Consider the following 20,894-nt stretch of genomic DNA (forward strand, 5'->3'; position numbering starts at 1 on the left):
GATCTCATATGTGCATTTGTCTCTTAGGAATTCCCAGAAAAAGAGGACAAACCGGTCCAGCACTGTTACACAACCAATGTAAACGACCTGGATGTGCGCCACCTTCCTCACATGCCAGTGGAGGAATCTCCACCCCCTTCACCATCCCCTCCACATCCTCCCCCATCTGCCCCAGTACCATCTACTGAAGCCGAACCTTTGAAGAAGTCAGCTCCTCCATCCCCATTACCCTCCAGTCCCACCACTGTCCAGATCAAGACTGAGCCTGAACAGGATGCTGATCCTCCTCTTAATGCTGCTCAACCAACTGATGTCACAGAGCCTGAAGTTGCTGCTCCAGAGTTGGTCACGGGTCCAGCAACTGCCTGTGCAGTTCCAGATCCTGCTGCTCCTACTGAAGATCATCAGAGTCCTGCTGCCAAGGAGGAGGACTTGGCCACTGACATAGCTCAACCTCCTGATGATTCTCCCAACGACGTGGAGTCTTCCCCGAAGGCTGTCAAGCAGCGCAGGCCTCTGTCCCCTGATGAGGAGGTGGTACATCCTAAATTGAAAAAATGGAAGGGGATTCGCTGGAAGCGTCTTCAGATTGTCATTTCAATACGTAAGGGTGGTTCTAAGAAGGAGAGCAGCCGGGAGGTGTCCGAGCTAATGGAACGTCTGCGCATTACACTCCGACCAGACAAGCTGCCTCGGGATAAACGAAAATGCTGCTTCTGCCATGAGGAAGGTGATGGAGCCACAGATGGGCCTGCCCGGTTGCTTAACATTGATGTGGACCTGTGGGTGCACCTTAACTGTGCCCTGTGGTCCACGGAAGTTTATGAGACACAAGGAGGGGCACTTATCAATGTGGAGGTAGCCCTGCGCCGGGGATTGCGGACTCTTTGCGCATACTGCCAGAAAACGGGTGCCACCAACAGCTGCAACAGACTGCGCTGCCCGAATGTCTACCACTTCGCCTGTGCCATCCGGGCACGCTGCATGTTCTTCAAGGACAAGACCATGTTGTGCACCCAGCATAAGCTGAAGGGCCCCAGTGAAGATGAACTCAGCGCGTTTGCGGTTTTGCGGCGCGTCTACATTGAGCGCGATGAGGTCAAGCAGATTGCCAGCATCTTGCAGCGAGGTGATCGTATCCACCTGTTTCGCGTTGGCGGTCTTATCTTTCATGCTGTTGGCCAGTTGCTACCCTCCCAGATGGCAAACTTCCACTCACCCACTGCCATCTTCCCTGTCGGCTATGAGGCCACACGCATCTACTGGAGCACGCGTCTGCCCAACAAGCGCTGTCGCTACCGCTGCCGCATCAGTGAGGATGATGGTCGCCCACTGTTTGAGGTGCGTGTTCTGGAGCATGGCATGGAGGATTTGCAATATCGTGACACTACTCCAGAGGGTAAGAACTTATGTTACATAGCATCTGTGTGTTTTTACTTTTCCACATGAAATACCTCTTCAACAGTGACTCTATTTAATTCACCATCTTTGCCTTCAGGGATCTGGGAGCGGGTGGTTCAGCAGGTGGCTAAACTCCGAGATGAGTCATCAATGTTGAAACTGTTCACTGAACATGTCAAAGGAGAGGAGATGTATGGCCTCACAGTTCATGCAGTCATGCGTATCACCGAGTCGGTAAGAATACACAGCAGGAAAAAGTATCACTTTGGCTCCCCTTTAAAATTGTCTGTATCTCCCTTTTATAATTGAAACCCCCTTTACACACTAGTATGCACACATACGAGGTGTCTGCTTAACAGTAAATTAAAGAGTTGGTGAAAAGATTGTTCCATTTTTTTATGTATATTTGCTAAAATGGTACAAGATTTGAAATTCATGCAACAAAAAAACCGAAAGTCACCTTATTGATGGATATAGACACGGCAAACATCACAAGCAGACATGACAAAGAGCTGGACCAGATCAGGTCTCAGTAGTTGTGACATGGGCTACAGAACCACGCAAGTCTGCTATGATATAATGGCTCTACTGATCAGCATGCACGATTAGCATGATTTGTGTGACTTTGATGTGTTTTAGTTGCCTGGAGTGGAGAACTGCCAGAACTACCAGTTCCGATATGGCCGCCACCCGCTGATGGAGCTCCCTCTCATGATCAATCCCACAGGCTGTGCTCGCTCTGAACCCAAGGTCCCCACACAATGCAAGAGGTAAAGAAGCATTGTTTTAGGAACAAGTCACGAGAAGCTGAACTTAACAGTAACACCCAACATGTTCTGGTTGGCACAAAGTATTATTGTTTCAGTCTCCTCTTGGCAACATGTTCCATTATAGTAGATGGAAAAAAGTCTAGTGCTAGTATGAGGTGCTTTTCAGTTAGTTTCTCAATATGTAGCTCAACACATGTCCCACAGCTTTTAAACTAATTAGTTGATGGACTTCTGTTGACATTTTTGCCAAAGAACCTTGCATTTCTAAATACGTCTTACAGACTGGATGCACACTCACATTTTCTTTGCTGCTTGTTTCAAGGCCTCACACTCTAAATAGCACCAGCGTGTCAAAGGCCTACCAGAGTACATTCACTGGAGAGCTCAACACACCGTACAGCAAACAGTTTGTCCACTCCAAGTCATCCCAGTATCGACGCCTGAAGACCGAGTGGAAGAACAATGTGTATCTGGCGCGATCCCGCATCCAGGGCCTGGGTCTGTATGCTGCTAAGGATCTGGAGAAGCACACCATGGTCATAGAGTACATTGGTACTGTCATACGCAACGAGGTGGCCAATCGGCGAGAGAAGATCTACGAGTCACAGGTACACCAATTAAGCATCAGCACTTTAATGCGTTACTTTGGTTTAAAGTATAAGAAAAGCAAAAATACAAAGACATTTAAGTCTGTGCATTTATCAACCTTTTTCTGTTTCTTCTTCTAACTTAGAATCGTGGGATTTACATGTTCCGCATCAACAACGAGCAGGTGATTGATGCCACTCTGACAGGTGGCCCAGCTCGGTAAGTGTTGTTTTTTGATTACTTGGCTCGTGGTAAACCCTTGAGTCTAGTATGTTTTTAACTGACTTAGTTTCTTTTCTCCTCTCTAGCTACGTCAACCACTCCTGTGCCCCCAACTGTGTCGCAGAGGTTGTAACATTTGACAAAGAAGACAAGATTATTATCATTTCCAGCCGCAGGATCCCCAAGGGAGAAGAGGTGCAGTGTATTAGAGAAGGCCACTGCTCAGCCTTACATAGCCCCTAAATTTGACCGAAGTTCTTTTTAAAATCTCAGCAGTGTTTAACTGTCTCCGTTTCTTAATTCCAGCTGACCTACGACTACCAGTTTGATTTCGAGGATGATCAGCACAAGATCCCTTGCCATTGTGGAGCCTGGAATTGCCGAAAGTGGATGAACTAACCAGAGGAAAGCAGAAAGGAGAATTCCCCTCTCACTGGTGCCAGAACACTCCTGCGCCAAAGCCTTTGAATCCTACATAGCCAGTGCATAAGCTGTTCTGAAACATGTGGAGGAAGGCAGGCCTCCGTCACTGAAAGACTAAAGCGTTGACACCTGTAGCCAAAGGTTTGATGAGCATTAATCAATAAAAGCAACCGACCGCCTCCATCAACAGCAGCTTGATGGTGGGACTATCTGTCATGTTTGGACAAGTGAATCACCTTTTCCTCAGCCAAAACCCTTTCCCCCCTCGACTGTTCTCAATAAGCTTACAGTGGCTGGAAAACAATCCTAAACATCTACCAAATGATTCTGACCCTCGTAGTGCAGAGCTCACCGGGAGCTTCGACAAAAAGCCATTTTAAAATACTAATAATGAACTAATGATGCATTTTTATGTTCCAAGTCGGACCTATTTCCTGCCCCACCTGACCACACCTCCCCCTCACCTCCCAGAAAATGGCACTTTCCCCATCAAGTCATCAATGAAGACAACACGGATATTTGGCTAGCTAGACAATCTTGATGTGGCTCTGCGTAAGAACTACATATGATCGATGGAGAAAAAAAAAAAACAAAAAAAAAACATGCAAGTTAATATAAAATTTGAGAAGCTATTGATCTGTGGCTCCAGAGGCACCAGATGTTGTGACTGTGTGGAGTCCCAAGGTGGGTTAGATGGACCCAGTCTACCTCATTGATTTAGCGGGAAGTGACTGCTTTGTATAAAAACTGTTAACTGCTACTGTGGAACGGGGGGGAAAGGGGGAATGTTTTTATGGGCTTAGCCTTCTCGGACAAGCAGGGAATCTTAAGCAGCAGGTTTGCTCTATCTACTCTATGCTGATGATGATTTACAATAATGAGCCAACATAATTATTATTCACGAATTGTTTATACAGAGGAAATATATGACAGTTTTGATAAGATATTGCATTAAAATCACAATCAGAAGCTTCGCGGGTGTCCTGTATGCCACCAAATCATCCTGGTTAATAATGTAGCTTTTCTTCTTCTTTTTTTTTTTTTTTTGTTCTCTTTATTTATGCGTCTCAGAACCATATTACTAGCTGTGTGAAAGCACAAGAACATCCACCTGTTTAAGTTGCTTCAGCACAGTAATGGTGTGAGTGAGTGGCTCTAGGATCACAGGACGCTTAGTCTTTCAAGAAGACTACGAAGTCCAAAACTTTACCAAGTACACATTTGCTTGCTGCTTCATACATTGAAGCTCCACTCGTTGAAAACCAGCCGGTGGATGCATGACTACTGTCCCATGAAATGCTTTTTATTCCCCAACAGCTCGACCTTTTCACAACTCAACCTTAAACTTTGAATCATGCCTCTTCCTCTCTGTATAATTTAGTGGACTGTTGTTTAACTTTACTGTAGTAAGTCTTCCTCTGCCTGAGTACAGCCTGCAGTGTTTCTACTTCCCCTGTAGTGTGCTTTTCTAGTGCTGGTACTGTCCTCTCGAGGCTGAACTGATGGCAGGGAAAGACTTATTGGAAAAAAGGGCATTTGTTTTCATTTCTATGTAAGATGAAAAAGTCTTTAAAGGGAGCTTTACTAAAACTCCACCTTCCCATACTACTTTTTTTCCTCCTTCCCCTAACCTAAGACCTCACATGATTTTAAAAATGCAAAGTTGTACAAACTGTATATATAGTATATGCATTAGGGGACAGCAACTCTTTATCCAGCCCCTTTGTAATCAGTACAGTCAAAAGTGTAGAGAAATAAAATTGAGAAAAAAAATCAACCACTGGATATCATTTTAACAAAGATAAAGCTGTATATAAATATAAATATATGTAAAATGGCAAACTAATATCTTTATGTATATGAACCAGAGTGTTTTGCATTTACCTGTTTTTCTATTAGTGTTTTTTGCTATAAGCTCTCAGAGACAAGTTTGTTAAAAATAGGTATGAGAAACTGTCCGGTCTTCTCCAATCAACTGCGACGAGAAGCCGACGTGATTATAAAACTGTTTGGATTCACGTGGAGGGTCGTTAATTAGACATGAAAATCACTTCTTGCATAAAGCAGTACAATGGTGCATAGCATTTGTATTTATGTAATATTGTTCGTGTTTATTTTTTCTTTTTATTTATGCTACTGCTTGTTGATTACCAAAACCTGTCCCTTAATCGGTCACAATTGGATTAATATACTCTTGAATGGAAAATCTTGAACTCCCTAGAATATTGTTAGTGTTTTGCTTTTTTATATCTTCCCTATAGAAGTGAATGTGTTGGTAAACCTTGTGAAATGGTTACTTGGCCTAATGTATGTTATGATGTAATACTCAAAGTTAATCCCATACTTAACCTGGTAATGAATTGCACTCTCATAGTATAACAGAGAACTTCTCTAAAGTGGTAGATATTGATCAAGTATCCGAAGCAGTGATATATATATTTTTTGGTATGTTTCTATTTCAAGGGAAGATCGTGACGAGACATTATGCCGCTCACTGGATTTTAGCCTGAATCATTTTTAACTTCTCTGAATCTTAATTTAAGTTCTCTGCATATCTTATAATTTAATAAAGTTTGCTCAAATTGAAGGTTTTTTTTAACCTCACCTACTTTTTAAAAAGATGTTGCATCTGTACAGCAGAGATACTTTTAGGGAATATGAATAAATATAATGATCATTTTTATTGTATGTGGCATGTTTTGTATGGATATTATTTTGAATTGTACATATTTTTTTCAGGACGCCAGAGGTTGCATCTCTTTATATACAGCTGTCCCACTCCCTTTCCCCCTCATCTGATTTCTTTGTCTGCTTTTGTTTCTTGTAAAGGAAAATAAAATGCATTTTAAATATGTGCTCATTTATCTGTTTTTTTTTTACAACTCAAATTTCAAGGGTTCACTCTTGACCTTGGAAACATTAAATATTTAAAAATGTATTAAGGTCTGTTTAATTTCTTGTGGAGCTGTCTGCCACATCTCATGGCCTTCACCACCTTGATATGTATATGATATATGATATATGTATATTTACATGCAACAACTCTGGGAGGGATCTCTTAAAGAGAAACTCGACTGATTTTCCACATCAAAATCTGTTTACAGGTTTTATGAACTACTACAGCATATGTGAAAAAAATCAAGTTATATAAAGGGGTTTGTAGGCTGAAGACCACAAATCTGAAAATTAAAAAAATGCTGGAGGTGTGAGAAAGAAGTCAGCTCGTCTCTGTTTGAGGCTCCAGGCTACATTAGCTGCTACTTGCATAACAAACCCAAATCTAAGAATGAATAATCAGCATTTCAGTTGCATTGTGGGTAATGTAGGCACCAGGTTTTGACAAGGACAAAGAATGCACAGAATAAAAGATTTTGATAAAATCTTAAACTGTTAAACTGAGTCTGGCAATGTTACAGGAGGTCGGTGCCAAATCTGTGGATAATTGCAGAAAGCACCACCTGTTGTTGCAACAACATCCTGAAAATGTGTGAGCATATCCTTTTTTTCACCCCTGTATGTTGATCTCCATCCAATAATGGGCAGCTGACACTGAAAACACTGCATGACATTTTGAATGAGCACCACAGTTGAAGTCACAGATATGAAAAAGAGGAATTTATTGTATCATCTATATACACTTTTCATCTAATTCTGAAAAGATTTGCACAACATGATTTGAAATCTTGAAGTATTACTTATGAACAGGATGTCTGATGGTCATATACCCATGGCAACAAACCAAACATGGACAGGAGTGTTATGACAATTTTGGTTCAACTGACAGCAGCCTCCCACTCCCCCTCCCAGCGCTCCTTCTCCGATCTGCCTGCTGAACTTCCACCCATGTTATCAGTAGCAGCAACATTTCTGGGGTACACAGCCAACAACCCGAACAAAAAGGAAGAAAGAAAAGAACAGGTAGGAAGAGGGACAGACAAGTCTGAAGTTTGTCTACCTCAGTGCAGAGGACCCAGTGTTTGAGACAGCATGCAAAATGGATACGAACATGACTCATGAATTCTGAATCAAGTGATGACGAATCTATCGTTCACTAAAGTCCATGTGGACATAACAGTGCAGAGCCCAATGGTGACAAACGTCAGTGTAATACTTTCATAGTTTTGTCCGCAGACAGACTCGAAGCTGCAGACGACAAAGTAGAATGAAAACATGCAGTTTCAATTTACAGCATGTCAGTCTTTGAAGGTAAAACTACTTTTCACATCGAACTGCATGTTCCCTGTGTGTGAACTGTCAGCAGCTGTCTTAATTTCTGAATAAATAGCCATTGGCAGTATCAGAATTCAAGGTTACATGAAGCTCCTAAATATTCCAGTGTCAATGAGAAAGAGATGTCACCCTGGAGGACACATATAGAAACAGGTCTGCGTTACTGAGCTCTGAAAAGAACTCAACAAGCAATTCCAACAGTTACACATTTAAAAAAAAAATACAAGTTGCAGCAAAATTATATGGGATCAGTAGTACCACCAAATTGCCATAGGAGGAGTAAGTTAAAAACAAATTCCAGCAGATGACACAGTCTATTTCCTGGCACAGTTAGAAACCATGCAGACAGATCAAACAACAGACTTCTGAAAGTACCATTTAAGAGAGAGAGAGAGAGAGAGAGAGAGAGAGAGAGAGAGAGAGAGAGAGAGAGAGAGAGAGAGAGGAAAAAAAATCACTGTTCAAATGTCACACTGGTGCCTGCGGCATGAAAGGAAAAAAAAACAAAAACATGTTTTATATACAAATCATATGTACCCATCATCAGTAGTGTCTAATGTCAAAGTCAAAAGAAAACACCCATCATGATGTCTTTACACAAAACACAAAAATAGATAAAAAAAAAAAAAAAAAACTCATTGCCATTTCATACGCCTCTTATTTGCTCACTGATGTCATCGTCTGTCACCAACAGGGTTATGGCTACATCCATATATGCACCCAGTATCTTATTGAATGAATGCGACAAACCCTTAATCTAACGTCTGAAAGATGGTGAAGACTCGGACTGAACTACAACATTAATTTTCACGTCATCACTCTGGCTCGTCACATCTCGTCTCACAGTGTTCATCAATATGAAAAAGAAGAAAAGAAAAAGAAACTATCAACAAATAAATAAAAGTAAAACCATCCCAAACATTATCCCTGCCACATTTCAAACTAACACCAGGACTGGACCACATCCGTTACGTGATGAGGAAGCTACAGTTGAGTGCAACTCATTTCTGTTCGTAGGATATTCAAGTGAGGGATTAAAAAGCTAAATCTGGCTGTTCATGCTTAATTACCAAGTGTCCCATCACTGTCTAATGAACTACAGCGTATACCAGAGGATGTCTCAGTGTCTCGGAAACATGCTTGTAGTCCAGACACCTTTCACACACACACGCACGCACGCACGCGACAATATGCTTCAACCTCTTCCCCCTCACACACACTCACAGCAACAGAATGTGATGCTGCATGGCCAACAGAATATGAAGTGTTATTACTCTAAAACCCACAACGTTCTTGTCTCTTCTGGACAAGGTTAGTCCGTCATGGGTGAGGTTTCAGAGAGGTAAAAAAGACCGAACAAAAAAAATCCCGTCACTGTACAATAGTAAGAATTCCTGCCATGGGAAAAGAACAAAATAAGGTTGAGTGTGATGATATTAACAGTGGTAGTGCTGTAGTGTTGTGGCCCATGGAGAGGGGGGGGTCGAAGGAACAGGGGGGAGACACGAGGAACAAAGGGAGGCGAGGGGAGATAAAAGTCAGGAAGGGAAGGGTGACTCTCAGTAGTTTTGGCTAAAAAGGTGAGGTAGGCCTCGTCACAACTTGGAGTGTGGCTTTAAAACTGGCAGGGTTTTCATTTGCAGTCTGTCTTTAGTGTTTGTTTCCTATGGGAGTGTGGTCTGGTTGTGCGTCTCCAGCGTGCCTTCTAGCGCCGCCTGGCCGCTCACATCTTGACGTCCTCCTCCACGCTGAGCTGAGACAAGGTCTTCTTGATGCGCAGGGCCGTCAGTCTGGCTGCTCCGTTGGCGTACCAGCATTCCCTCATGATCTTCCCCATCACGCGCAGTGACTGCATGGGACAAGGAGCACACGTTAGAAAAAAATGATCCATTAGAGTTTAAGAAGGGAAATGTCCTAACCAACAACAGGAAAATTCACTGCTGAGCTCCATCATGAAAAAAATGTTAGGAAATTAACTATTGTATCGTTTATATGATAATAGGTAAAACAACGCCCAGATACTGGATCATTTCATACTCTTCCACAACAATGATTTAGAAAGCTAGTACAGGACGTCCTGTCCTGGCTAAGCTGGTGAAGCTGAACTGTGTTCCTGTATAGCCACTGGATGTATTTTTAGAAAAGCGTCAGTGCAGCTGTTGGTGTTTAGTGTATATAGGGTGAGAAATACCTCATAGCTCTGCCACCAGTTGGGCACATTGGGCCTCAGTTTCTGGTCACACACCACTTTCCTCATCTCCTCAATGGAGGGGTCAGAGGGCACGAGGTCGTAGTAGGGCAGCTGGTACTCCTCGTGGATACCTGGAGCACATAAGGGAGAAGGCTTCTCAGTCTCTGGATTCACACTCCCGTTCATGAGACTGATTCGTTCACACCAGCTGCTGTTTGTGGCCTTACCGCCTGCGTTGCAGCGACGCGCGATCTCCCAGTACACCAGACCCAGCGCGTAAATGTCGGCACACTTGAAGGAATCAAAGTGTTTCATGTTGATGGTTTCGTCCAGGACTTCTGGAGCCATATACCTGGACAGAGAGGACAATTTTTAGGAATTTTTAAATCATAAAGTCGGTCAAAATCATCAACTCTTCAGTTATTTATTTAATAAAATTCAAGATTAAAGGAATCAAAACTAGTGTTTTGGGCTAATACTTGCCACTGGTCAAAAGGTCTATAATATCACAAATAAACATCATCACTGTCTTTTCTGAAAGGTCCAAACAGTTTAAGCAAATAGCTCAAAGCTTTGCACTTTTCAAAGCTTTTTACTCATTTCAGGGTAATAATAGTGTGACTTCACTTGTTGTCTTGTTTGTAGGATCTATTCATTGCCGTTTGTCGATTGGTTGGCAATGAGAAAAATACAGAACGCTGCCAGACAAAGACCTACGAGAGCCCCGTCTCCATTTGAGTGCTTATGAGTGAATGAGTGTGGAAACATTTACCTCTTGGTGCCCACTCGCTGGTTCGGTGCTATATCGATTGTGTCTGTGATGGACTCATGGCGGACTGCCAGGCCGAGGTCAGCTATGGCACACATACCGTTCTTCTTAACCAGGATATTTTTAGACTTGAGGTCACGGTGAGCGATGCCAGGCTTACCTGTGGGAAAACAGATAGCACATCATTATATTTGCATCAAGGGCTCGGCAGAAATAGAACGCACTTGCTGAATGTAGATAACTTTCTTTAATGTTCCTGTTGTGTTAACTTGTTTGTTTCATTGCGTGTTGCGTTTTAACACGACGGGTCATCTCACCCTGAGTGCCGAGGATCTCCATGTGGAGGTGCGCCAGGCCGCTGGCCGCGGACAGTGCCAGCTTGATCATGCCCTCGATGGTGACAGAATAGCGGTTCAGGTAGTCAAAAAGTGAGCCGTACTCGTGATAGTCTGACACCAGCCACAGCTGAGTCCATGTGCCATTGTCTGAAAGAGGGCAAAAACCAAGCCATTGAGTATATACATGGTATTAACTTTCATTCAGCTGATGGACAACTTTTCACTTTGATTTGAAAGGACTTATTTTGACTTTGGTTGTCTTGTAACGCAGGTGGGAATTCATCAGAACAAAAATGCTTTAACTGCATGTTTTGGATAACTGTCCACACAGCCCACACATTTCCTCACCTTTATTGTCTGCTGCAATGAATCCGAGGATGTTTTCGTGGCGCAGCATGATTGTCTGGTAGATCTCGGCCTCTCTGAACCAGGAGCGCTCCTCTCTGGATGAGAAGATCTTCACTGCCACATCTCCTCCCCTCCACTTCCCTCTCCACACCTCACCAAAGCGACCCTTTCCAATTATCTCCTGCAGCACAATGGTCCTCGCCACCGTCCGCTGCACAAAAAGGGGCAGACCTGCAGGGGGCAGCAGAAAGAAACCAAAAATCAGCCAGCATACCCTGTAGACTCGATCTGTTACTGTGTGGAGTGGAAGAAGTTCCCTCAGCGGATCAGATCACCAAGTGTTGCAGATCATTTGAATATCTATAATAAATAGCTATGAAAGAAAATATGTTTTCCAAATGCAAATCTTTTTTTTTCCATTTCATTAGTGTGCCACATCAAACAAGCAGCATGTACTGACCAGAGCCTGATCCAGAGGTGGACATGTCATAGATGAGGTCTTGCAGGGTCTTGTCCTTGGCTAAGTACAGATGGTCACAGGATGGGTCCTCTACTTCCAGCCTCTGCCTGTGGCTGTAAGCCCTCTGATGATACTGGAACAGGAACACGCCGACCATCAGCAGCACACAGAGAAGGAACACCGGCCCTGCTATCACCGCCACCAGCTCCACCGGCCCCCAGGAGTTTCCTGAGCCTGACCAGTCCCCCTCCTTTGTTGGGACTAGCAGGGCAAAAAGAAAAGAGACGGAGAAGCGGAGGTGTGATCACTCTAAATTCAACAGACTGAAACACTGCCACTGCTGAACTGAAAGAGCTCTGATGATGACGGAGCCTCACCGGGAACTTTCAGGTCAATACTGTTGCAGTAATCTTCATAGCAGCAATGTGTGTTTAGCAGGCCTTCAGCGCTCAGGCAGTAGAAGGGTTGTCCAGGGGGCACCAGGTTGTCCCGGTTGATACAGATGCGTACATGTTGCTCCTTCCCCTCCATGAAATATGTGGAGGCCATGCAGGCGCCATCAGTCTCGCACTCATAGCCTGTCTTCTCACAGTTTGTGCAGTTACAACGTAGAGCTGTTGGAAAGGACAGAGAGATTCAGTGATTAACAATTCGTCAGATAGAACAATGAAGATTATCTATTCTACTTCCTCATTCTGTCCAGCAGGGGGCAAACTAACTCCACAGTTTCAACACAGGATGTACAGCGTGTAGTGTCCCCTTCAGTTGTAGGCATTTTGTGACGTGCAGACATAGAGCTTGGAGTTGAGCAGCAGCAGCCAGACGGCCCCGGCGGCCCTGAAATCAGATCCTTCACTGCAGATGAACCCAAACACGCAGGGTGGAGACGGACCTGCCCAGTGGGACAGACAAAGTGAAACCCAACAAGGGGAGAGGGCTCCTGCCAAATCCCCAATGCAGCATTCTGCTCCATTCCTCTCCTCTGTCTTTCTCACACTGACACAGAGAGCTGCAACTGTTTAAGCTAATGAGACAGGAGTTTTATTAAACACAGCACACTCCTGTGCAGGGACCTATTAAAGCTGACACAATGGAACTCCTGCCGCCATAATAATAAAGCTATGGTGGTCCATCTACAAACTCAAATGAGGTCAGTGCCAGAAAGTCCGCACAAATCTGCCACATCTAAAACAGAACCAGAGTTGGTTGGGCAAGCAACAGGGCAAAAAACTGAAAACTGATTAGATTTGGAGTGAAATGTGATTTTGAGTCACAGCACACATGCTTCTCATTTAGAGTAAGGTCAGCACAAAAGGCCTCTTCCAAGGTTTTCTACAACCAAACACAGTCCAAAGCAGGACCATGCAAGGCTAGATGGTTGTGGGATTGGGGGACTCGTTTTCACATGGGAACAACTCAGGGAAGTGGCTAAGCTCAACTGAACCCCTGTCAGTGGTACATGACAAACTGTCTGACTGACAACAGGGCCGTGAGCAAGGCGTGACAGGCCAAGAGCTTATCCCTGGTCAGAAAACAAAGTATGGACCACTCAAGACTAATCGCTGTGGACTAAGTGAAGAGAAGACCACCGTACCAAAAACACAAGAGGAGACACAAAGTGGAGAGGAATTCCAATCCTCATTCTCCTTCAAAAAGAAGAGGCTCAGCATCGGTTGGACCGCTGACAATGTCTGGCCCAGAGGAAAGAAAAGATTTTAAGAGTGGCAAGCTTCCACTAATCCTCTGTGTCTTATCCTGAGGGTTTCTTTGACCAGATGAGCTCACTGATCTTCCCCATTGGTACCAACTTGGGTCTCTGTCAAAAGGTGTCAACAGATTTTAGCAGAGTCTTGAAGCAACAGTCCTCACATGATTCGGCTTTTGTTCGGTTTAGTTCATTTAGAGAAAAAAAACAAAAACTCAAAATGACTGACACACTGATTGCGCCATCAGCACGTAACATCTAAGCGGCCAAAACCACAAACATCGATGTCATAGGAGTGGTTTCCACTGAAGTGGATTCTGGGAGGCTGTGTGGGAGCATTTTTTGCATGTAGCGTGTATGCTGATGTGTCTCTGCTTGTCCACTGAGTGCTAACTGGAAATGTGGAACACTTTCAGCTAATATTTCTCATCTGTTCAGTGTTTACGTGTGTGCATGTCTGCGTGTGTGTGTGTGTTGCTCTCCAGGAGGTGAGCGGGAAAGTGGCAGGAACTCTTGGCTGAGTGTGCCCAAATTCACTACAGTTCGCATGCACATGGAATTTCCTGCAGATTACACAGAGGTGAAGCAGGCTGGGCCCGATAAAGAGAGAAAAACAAGCGCTGTGCCACATCACGCTAATCTGCAACATTAATGAAGCAAATAGTCTAGCTAAATAAAAGAGATGAAGGAGCAACAGCTGTAGGTTAGAAAGCTCGGTACCCATCATCAAATTCACACAACTTCCATTAAGCTTCCTCTTTTGTGTGCCTGATGTTTACTGCTTTCCACTGAAATAAATCAATCTTCAGCGAGTGAGTCCAGACAGGAGTCATTTTGATCAATCCACTTAAAAAAATGTTTTGGAAAGAAACCGTTCTCCATGTTACATTCATATTACGGCCAACTATTAGAACCTAGATTTCATGTTTAATTGTTCCTCAAAAGAATGAAAGGCCATAAAATATTTCTTACCACACACACATTGTACCAGTACACAGCAATAAATTGATGTCAGAAATGTGATAGGAACGCTGTGATCTGACATGAACAGGCGCATCCATCATGGAGACTCTGTGTGTGGTAAGACAGATGGTCCACAGACATACAGACAGAAGCTCAGGAAGGAAACCAAACATGGCTGAAAACACACACATTCCCCTCTCGTGGCGGCCATAGATGGTTTGTGGTCTACCAATAGTTTGGTTTGTGGCAAGTCTTCCCTTTCGTTAAAGGCTTCCTTGTGACTATACCATATGTAGCCTACTTCCACACAAACAAGCATCAACACTATGGGTGGCCTGTATGAAAGTAGAAAATCTAGACAGAATACGTAATTTTATATACAGATGGAAACAGAAACCAGTTCTAGAGTTAAACATCCTCATCCAGCCACATAGATACCTGACAAATGACGGTCATTTATCAAATTGAAGAAAAAACTGCAAACACAATAGTGGCACAAAAAAAGTCCTGCTCACAGATTTACAAAATTGTCCATTACAACCCAATACAACCAGAAATATTTAAGGGACACCTCTGTAGAATGTCTAGTGGCCAGCAAATTGCCTGGATGCCGCAGTAAATATCATCACCCTATCACCCCAGTCCAACAAAATTTCACAAAAGATAACACAGTGTGAAACCTAGACCTTAAAAATAAAAGGTAAATTCAAAGTGGATGTCGTGCAAGACAGGCCACTGGTATATAAATCAAATAATGCCTAAGACAGAGCTCCTAGCCCACTACCATGTACCCAAATGCCTTGTTGTTTGCACTTCATATCTCGCTGGATTCAGAGCAGAAGTGTTATTAAGCCAAACTTGAAGGAATAAAATAGCCTAAATACACACAGATCGCAGCAGAGGCCTGGTCTGTGTGGTTTTTGAGTGAACTCTGCTCTTGTATCCACATAATTGGTGGTCTTTACACTGGTCCTTTGTGTGGAGATTAAGACGACATGAGGAGGGATTGGACTGGCCCTGCACGAACAAAGAGGAGAGTGGAGTGGGGGAGCGCACTTCTGCGTGGAGCAGCGCGGGGGGATGGGTGGTGCACAGGGGACAGGCCAGGGGTAAGAGAAACAACCCCGATGTTTGGGGGCTGCTCCAGGCCAGACAGGATGGGGGCTGGTCCCAAATTGGGCTGGACAATGCGTAGGGGAGGGGGCAGAGGGTAACGAGCAGGACTTACAGGGCCCCCCAGCTGCGACTGAGGTCTGCCCAAGTGACCAGCTGCGACCGTCATTAAAACCCAGTCTAGACTTTGACTTACAGGAGGGGGTAAATAACAGGAAAAGGGAACAGTGGCAGAAAGAGGGGAGAAAACAGCGCACAGAGCGATTCCTTTGAGCTGCTAGTGTGTGAAGTTCCTATCATTCCGTTCGTGTTGAGACAGGAAATGGCAGACACAGTGAGGAAGAGATTAATAAAACATTGTTGCCATAACCAGTGTTGCCTTAACTTGGACCCAACTAAAAACCACAGCATAGTCCCATTCCAAACACCTTTACACATTAACCCCAATAGCCGTGCTTTGTGTGTATGCAAGTGCATACAGGTGTTGTTCAGACCTACTCGTGCGGAGCAACCCTGTCATAACAGGGGTGAACTTTCTAATATTGTACGATGATCGAGTGTGTGGAAAATACTCTAAGCGTGCTCTTCACAGGGTGACAGGGGTTAGACAAACACAGTGGGTTTCTGGGGGCTAGGCGACGCAGACAGAGACAGTCGGTTCTTGCGTGTGTTCGGGGAGCAGAGCACCATTACCAAAATGCACTGGCTGAAATTAGATCCATACAGATACCAGACTGAGAGCTGATCAAGACAAGCAGACGCCACCAGACAGTGTGAGTGCAAACACACACGCGTGCGCACACACCGCAACTGTGTCCTAATCAATGCTAGGGGAAGGAGGAAAGTCATTACCTTTGTCTGCATCTCAGGGTCAGATTACTGATCTGATTCTAAAGTGAAGTCTCTGGGGCTCAGGCTGCTTCTACTATCTCTACCAAACACTACCCTCCAGGCTGCATCCCATCCTGTCTGTCTGTCTGTCTGTCTGTCTGTCCGTCTGTCCGTCCATCCATCCGCCTGATGCCCCAGATGAGTTAAAAAGGCACAAAACTGTAAGCTTTAGACTGCTGTTTGAATTCTGGTCGACACCACCTCTATAATATTTTTCAGTACTGTGAGCCAAACCATCTACAACCTGACTGAAGGTTAAAACCATCATGAGTACTAGCAGACCAGAGAATCATAATGTTATATATACTCTCTTTTCTGTCTCTCACCAAGTTTTACTGTGATACAGATACAACTGGTTGTATCATCATTAACAATTAGTTTGACACAGATCCTAAAAACCTGAAGCACCAAAAGCTGCTATCAAATGTGTGGTCATGTTTGGGACGTTGTTAATGAGATCTCTGATCAAGCATTTAAAAACAAAATGCTAAATTTTGACTATTTTATGTAGGCAGGTTCCTCTACGTTTCCAACTTCCAACTTTGGCTTCTTTGATAAATAAATATAAGAAATACTGAATTTATCCAGTGTGGCATCAATTAAGTCTTAAATAAATAAAAATGGCTTTGATAGAAAAAGCTCATATTTCTCAACATGTAGGGGTTTGGGAAAATGTGTAGTTTAGTACTGAAATTCTGATGTTTAATTTTCATTTCATTTTAAATTGAAATAAAGATGCCACAATGATCCACAAAAAAATGTGATTATCTAATGCTATTTTGCATACAATGCATAATCAGATGATGTTATGTGACCAAAAACACTTGATCTGGTTATCATCATCATGCTGTGTTGATGCACAACGGCAATCACAAAAGCTTCTGCCACACTAATACTGAAATCATAAGCTCTTAATAAAATTACATTAACTCCATTATTGCAAAGTGAAACACACTGTTTGAGCAAATGTCACTATGCACACCCAGGAAAATGCATGGCACAGAGGTTTAAAGTTTACTTCAAGAACTAGGTACACACTATATCACCCAAGATTTCTTGCCTACTGCCATCCCCTGGATCACACCAATCACAGCAAATCATTGTTGGAAAAGTATTGTAGAAAAGTAGACTGCACACCATCCAACAGAAAATGAGTAGGCAGAGCAGGTCTAATCTACATTCCAACAACAGCCTAAAAACAAATCAAACAACTCTACAAAGAGACATGTAATGGAGGGCGGGTGTCAGGTTTGGCTCTATAGACATGAACTCACATAGCTACTGGGTCTGTTCCTGGTGTACGGTGACAATAACAGCTCGACATCTCCAAGTACATTAAAGGTATGGAACAAAAAGCAGACGTCATTTACCTCCAACACACATACAATAAAAACCCTGTAAACAAAGTGCTCTGAGTAAATTAAAAGCAAGGAGAAGTGGACAAGCGAAGGTGAAACTGCTGGCTCTGCAGTGGTAGTAATCCCTTGTGGTCCAACATCAGTAATGGTGGAGCCGGGTCAGTCAGCGGCTACGCTGTCTGCCGTAGCAATTAGGACTCTGTGCCTCCAGGCCAACGGAGGTCATTAACGACACTGGTCATTATGGGGGGAAAACTAGACCACCTCAGACCTGACCTGACCCTGACTGGCTCAGTGCCACATTATCGAAACTGTTGGTAAACACAGTTTTCTAAAGGAGGTGTCTGAGCCAGGGAGTAACCTGAAATTGTACACAGAGGATATACAACTTAATTTGATCCTAATTTAGCTGCAGGGATCCAGCAGCCAAAACATCTATCTAACTAGAACAGGCCTCAACAACTACTACACATTAAGGAAAAAAAAACAAAAACAACTTTCTCCTTTTCAAGCTTAAGCCAGCTGGAAATACTACCACCCCCACCCCACCTCTTGTCTGTCTTCTCCTTACAGACACGTACCTTTGAACCCAATAAGTTTCTACCTCTCTCTGTGAATTCCCTTGGCTCTGATCTAATGGGCAGGTGTACACATGTTCCAATATGACTAGCTCATGCTTCCTCCACCTGAAGCTTCTTCACATTAAACAGCACCTGTAACAGAGTTTAACTCTGCACGGGCTGAACAGGTTGAGAAGTGAGGACTTTCCACCGTTTCCCTGTCTTTGATTTTACAGAGGCACACCAGGGAACAAGACTCCTGATAGTATGTGGAAGGGCTACTAAAAGTGAGTGCAGAGTTCAAGAGATAGCAGGGGTTCATTTAACCAAAGGCCTTCCTTTAATGTAAGAGAAAAACAGCCCTGGAGCTTTCTTCAGCACCCCATGGTGCCAGTGAGTAAGTGAAAGCAGAAGTGGGACCACAGATAACAAAGTACAGATTAAATTCTGATAACACACCAGGCCTGTCATATGACAGAGATAGAGAATGAAGAGGGTGGGAGGAGAAGAGAGGGACGCGCCCTACCTCACGGCAGTGTGGTTGACATTGCCCATATCACATTGCTATTGTGTTCAATGCACCCGGGCAGACTGCGTCACACAGGCATGTAATGCCCATAACACCAGTGACTCCTAATCCTTATGAAGTCAACAACACGTGACAGATTCATCAAACCTGTGAGTAAAGAGTATTCTTACAAAAACATACTAGACTCCTCGCCACAGGCCTGGAATCTGCTCGAGCGCAGCTACTTTCAGGTTTGTCTGGTTTCAGTGCCTGCATGGTGTAATCCATTATATGGTGTGAAACCATGGCTCCAGACAGACTTGTGGGCCCCTTACACGACAGACCCTGCCAGCTGGACAAACCCATCATCACCCCCTGTCTGCTCAGGCCACACACCCACCCCCACCCCCACCCCCCACCCCTCACACATCACTGTTACTGTTGGAGTAACCCAGTCAAACAAACTGACCACTTGGGTGTGATCATTTTCCGAGCATGCCACAGGCGAACTGATCAACCTTGGTGTACTGAACCCTTATCTAAACTAAGCGGGGGAGGAATATTCATGTATTTCTTGGAAGGATGACTCAAGTGTTTAAAGCACCACGTACGCTACAACAATGCAGTCAGGATATTTACTCTGGCACACAGATATGAAATTGCTTTTACATTACTTAACACTAGTTTATCTGTTGAGTGGCAAGTTGCAACAAGATAAGACCGAGATCATGGGGAGAGCCAAAAGTGAGGATTTGAGTAATCCAAGACATGTAAAACAAAAAAAAAAAAATTAAATCCTAATATAAAAGTATGGTGTGTAAATAGGGAGATGAGTAGACATGCTGCAGAGGCAAACACCCACAAGTTTAGTGCAGCATATGTCCAGTTGAGGCTGTGGTGTGGAGCTGGGTATCAGCTGCTCCAGCAGACAGGGGAGGATTCAGACTGAAGCAGCCCCATAACTGGCGCCTCAAAAGACCCCACTTGCCACATTTCCATCACAATGAACCCAGACTTCAACTCTGACTTATGTCTGGGATGTCTGAATACACGGCTGTTGTCACCCTATGCCAGCATTCACGTCCTGCTGGAGGCCACTAAGCAGCCTTTTCACTCCTTACAAATGCACGCCAAGTGGAAGAGCTGCCAGTGTTTACTCTCAAAAACACATTTCATGCACAAAGTGGGCTAGGCCTCATTCAGAGACTTGTTTCCAGTCGATCCTGCACGGATAGCGCAGCACACATGTGATGAAGCTGTAACAGACCACAGTGCACATGTTTGACCAGCGTGTTATCATTACAGACTGTTGTAGCGAAGCGATGCAGGGATAGGCAGTCACAAGCCAACAAGAGACTGTTTTGTAAATATGTTATCACAAGAGATAGCTTCACCATCAACAGCAGACTGTAGGTTATTATTCGGCACACGCCATAAAAAAACGACTCAATTCGGCTCTGTAGCTCACAATTAAAGCACAATTAACGAGCATATCCAACTTTAAACAGTTCATAATCCAGTTAGCTAGCCAACGTTAGCTGGCGCCGCGAAACAAACAGTCCCACCATGTTGTTGTTGTGGTTAAGCTACTTGCTCTGCGCTCACTAACGACAATTAATACGTCGGGTTTTGTCAGTCGATAAAAATCACAGATCAAACACAAACAAACAAACAACGCGACTATTGTTTCGGGCAAACAGCAAGAGTCGTTTTGAGGTCGACGCTAGCTAGATACGGTTAGCCAAATCCCTGATACAGAGCGCCATGACGATGAGCGACAACAGGCGATGCCCAGTCCAGGAAAACACATCGAGACAAAAGCCGGAGAGGTGCTCAGCTGAAACTTACCATTACCGACCGCCACCAACCCGAACAGGGCCAGCAGCGTTAGGGCAATTTGTTTTAGAGCCATTTCTTCTGAATTCCCATCTCTCCGCGATGAAATGCGTCCGAAGTGTGTCGTTATCAACACGACCAGACCTGAAACACAACCACAGTCCGACCGCACACACCACACCGCCAAACACTAGCCAGCCAGCCAGCCAGCCTGGCGAGT

At 44.1% G+C, this 20,894-nt stretch overlaps 2 protein-coding genes across 6 annotated transcripts in view; one reads left to right on the forward strand and one right to left on the reverse strand.

Moving 5' to 3' along the window:
- The window catches only part of kmt2d (lysine (K)-specific methyltransferase 2D), a 32,692-nt gene extending 26,434 nt beyond the window's left edge, over positions 1 to 6,258 (forward strand). For all 4 annotated transcript variants that reach the window (XM_070969373.1, XM_070969375.1, XM_070969376.1 and 1 more), the window contains exons 49-55: positions 28 to 1,399; positions 1,499 to 1,635; positions 2,041 to 2,171; positions 2,494 to 2,779; positions 2,905 to 2,978; positions 3,068 to 3,176; positions 3,288 to 6,258. In XM_070969373.1, the coding sequence (XP_070825474.1) occupies positions 28 to 1,399; positions 1,499 to 1,635; positions 2,041 to 2,171; positions 2,494 to 2,779; positions 2,905 to 2,978; positions 3,068 to 3,176; positions 3,288 to 3,380 (2,202 nt within the window). In that variant the 3' untranslated portion in view covers positions 3,381 to 6,258. The remainder of the gene's footprint in view (positions 1 to 27; positions 1,400 to 1,498; positions 1,636 to 2,040; positions 2,172 to 2,493; positions 2,780 to 2,904; positions 2,979 to 3,067; positions 3,177 to 3,287) is intronic.
- A 746-nt stretch (positions 6,259 to 7,004) lies between these two features.
- acvr1ba (activin A receptor type 1Ba) lies at positions 7,005 to 20,894 on the reverse strand. 2 transcript variants are annotated; one of them, XM_070968183.1, is made up of 9 exons: positions 20,687 to 20,894; positions 12,118 to 12,354; positions 11,741 to 12,001; positions 11,281 to 11,511; positions 10,912 to 11,079; positions 10,598 to 10,754; positions 10,053 to 10,177; positions 9,826 to 9,956; positions 7,005 to 9,483 (listed from the first exon to the last, which is right to left on the reverse strand). In XM_070968183.1, the coding sequence occupies exons 1-9, from the start codon at positions 20,748 to 20,750 to the stop codon at positions 9,358 to 9,360; spliced, it is 1,500 nt and encodes a 499-aa protein (XP_070824284.1). In that variant the 5' UTR covers positions 20,751 to 20,894; the 3' UTR covers positions 7,005 to 9,357. The 2 variants fall into 2 exon arrangements, with proteins under 2 accessions (XP_070824284.1, XP_070824283.1); XM_070968182.1 differs by having other exon boundaries at positions 9,826 to 10,177; positions 20,687 to 20,873.

This window comes from Chaetodon trifascialis, chromosome 8 (genome assembly GCF_039877785.1).
Source record: "Chaetodon trifascialis isolate fChaTrf1 chromosome 8, fChaTrf1.hap1, whole genome shotgun sequence".
NCBI classification, from domain to species: domain Eukaryota; kingdom Metazoa; phylum Chordata; class Actinopteri; order Chaetodontiformes; family Chaetodontidae; genus Chaetodon; species Chaetodon trifascialis.

Bases quoted from the DNA above. Each gene is read 5' to 3' on its own strand.
- acvr1ba (XM_070968182.1), bottom strand. From the start codon at position 20,750: ATGGCTCTAAAACAAATTGCCCTAACGCTGCTGGCCCTGTTCGGGTTG. The intron at 11,512-11,740 runs GTCAGTACATGC...TGCCCCCTGCAG, and splicing joins CACCTCTGGATCAGGCTCTG to GTCTGCCCCTTTTTGTGCAG. The intron at 11,080-11,280 runs GTGAGGAAATGT...GCCCTCTTTCAG, and splicing joins CATTGCAGCAGACAATAAAG to ACAATGGCACATGGACTCAG.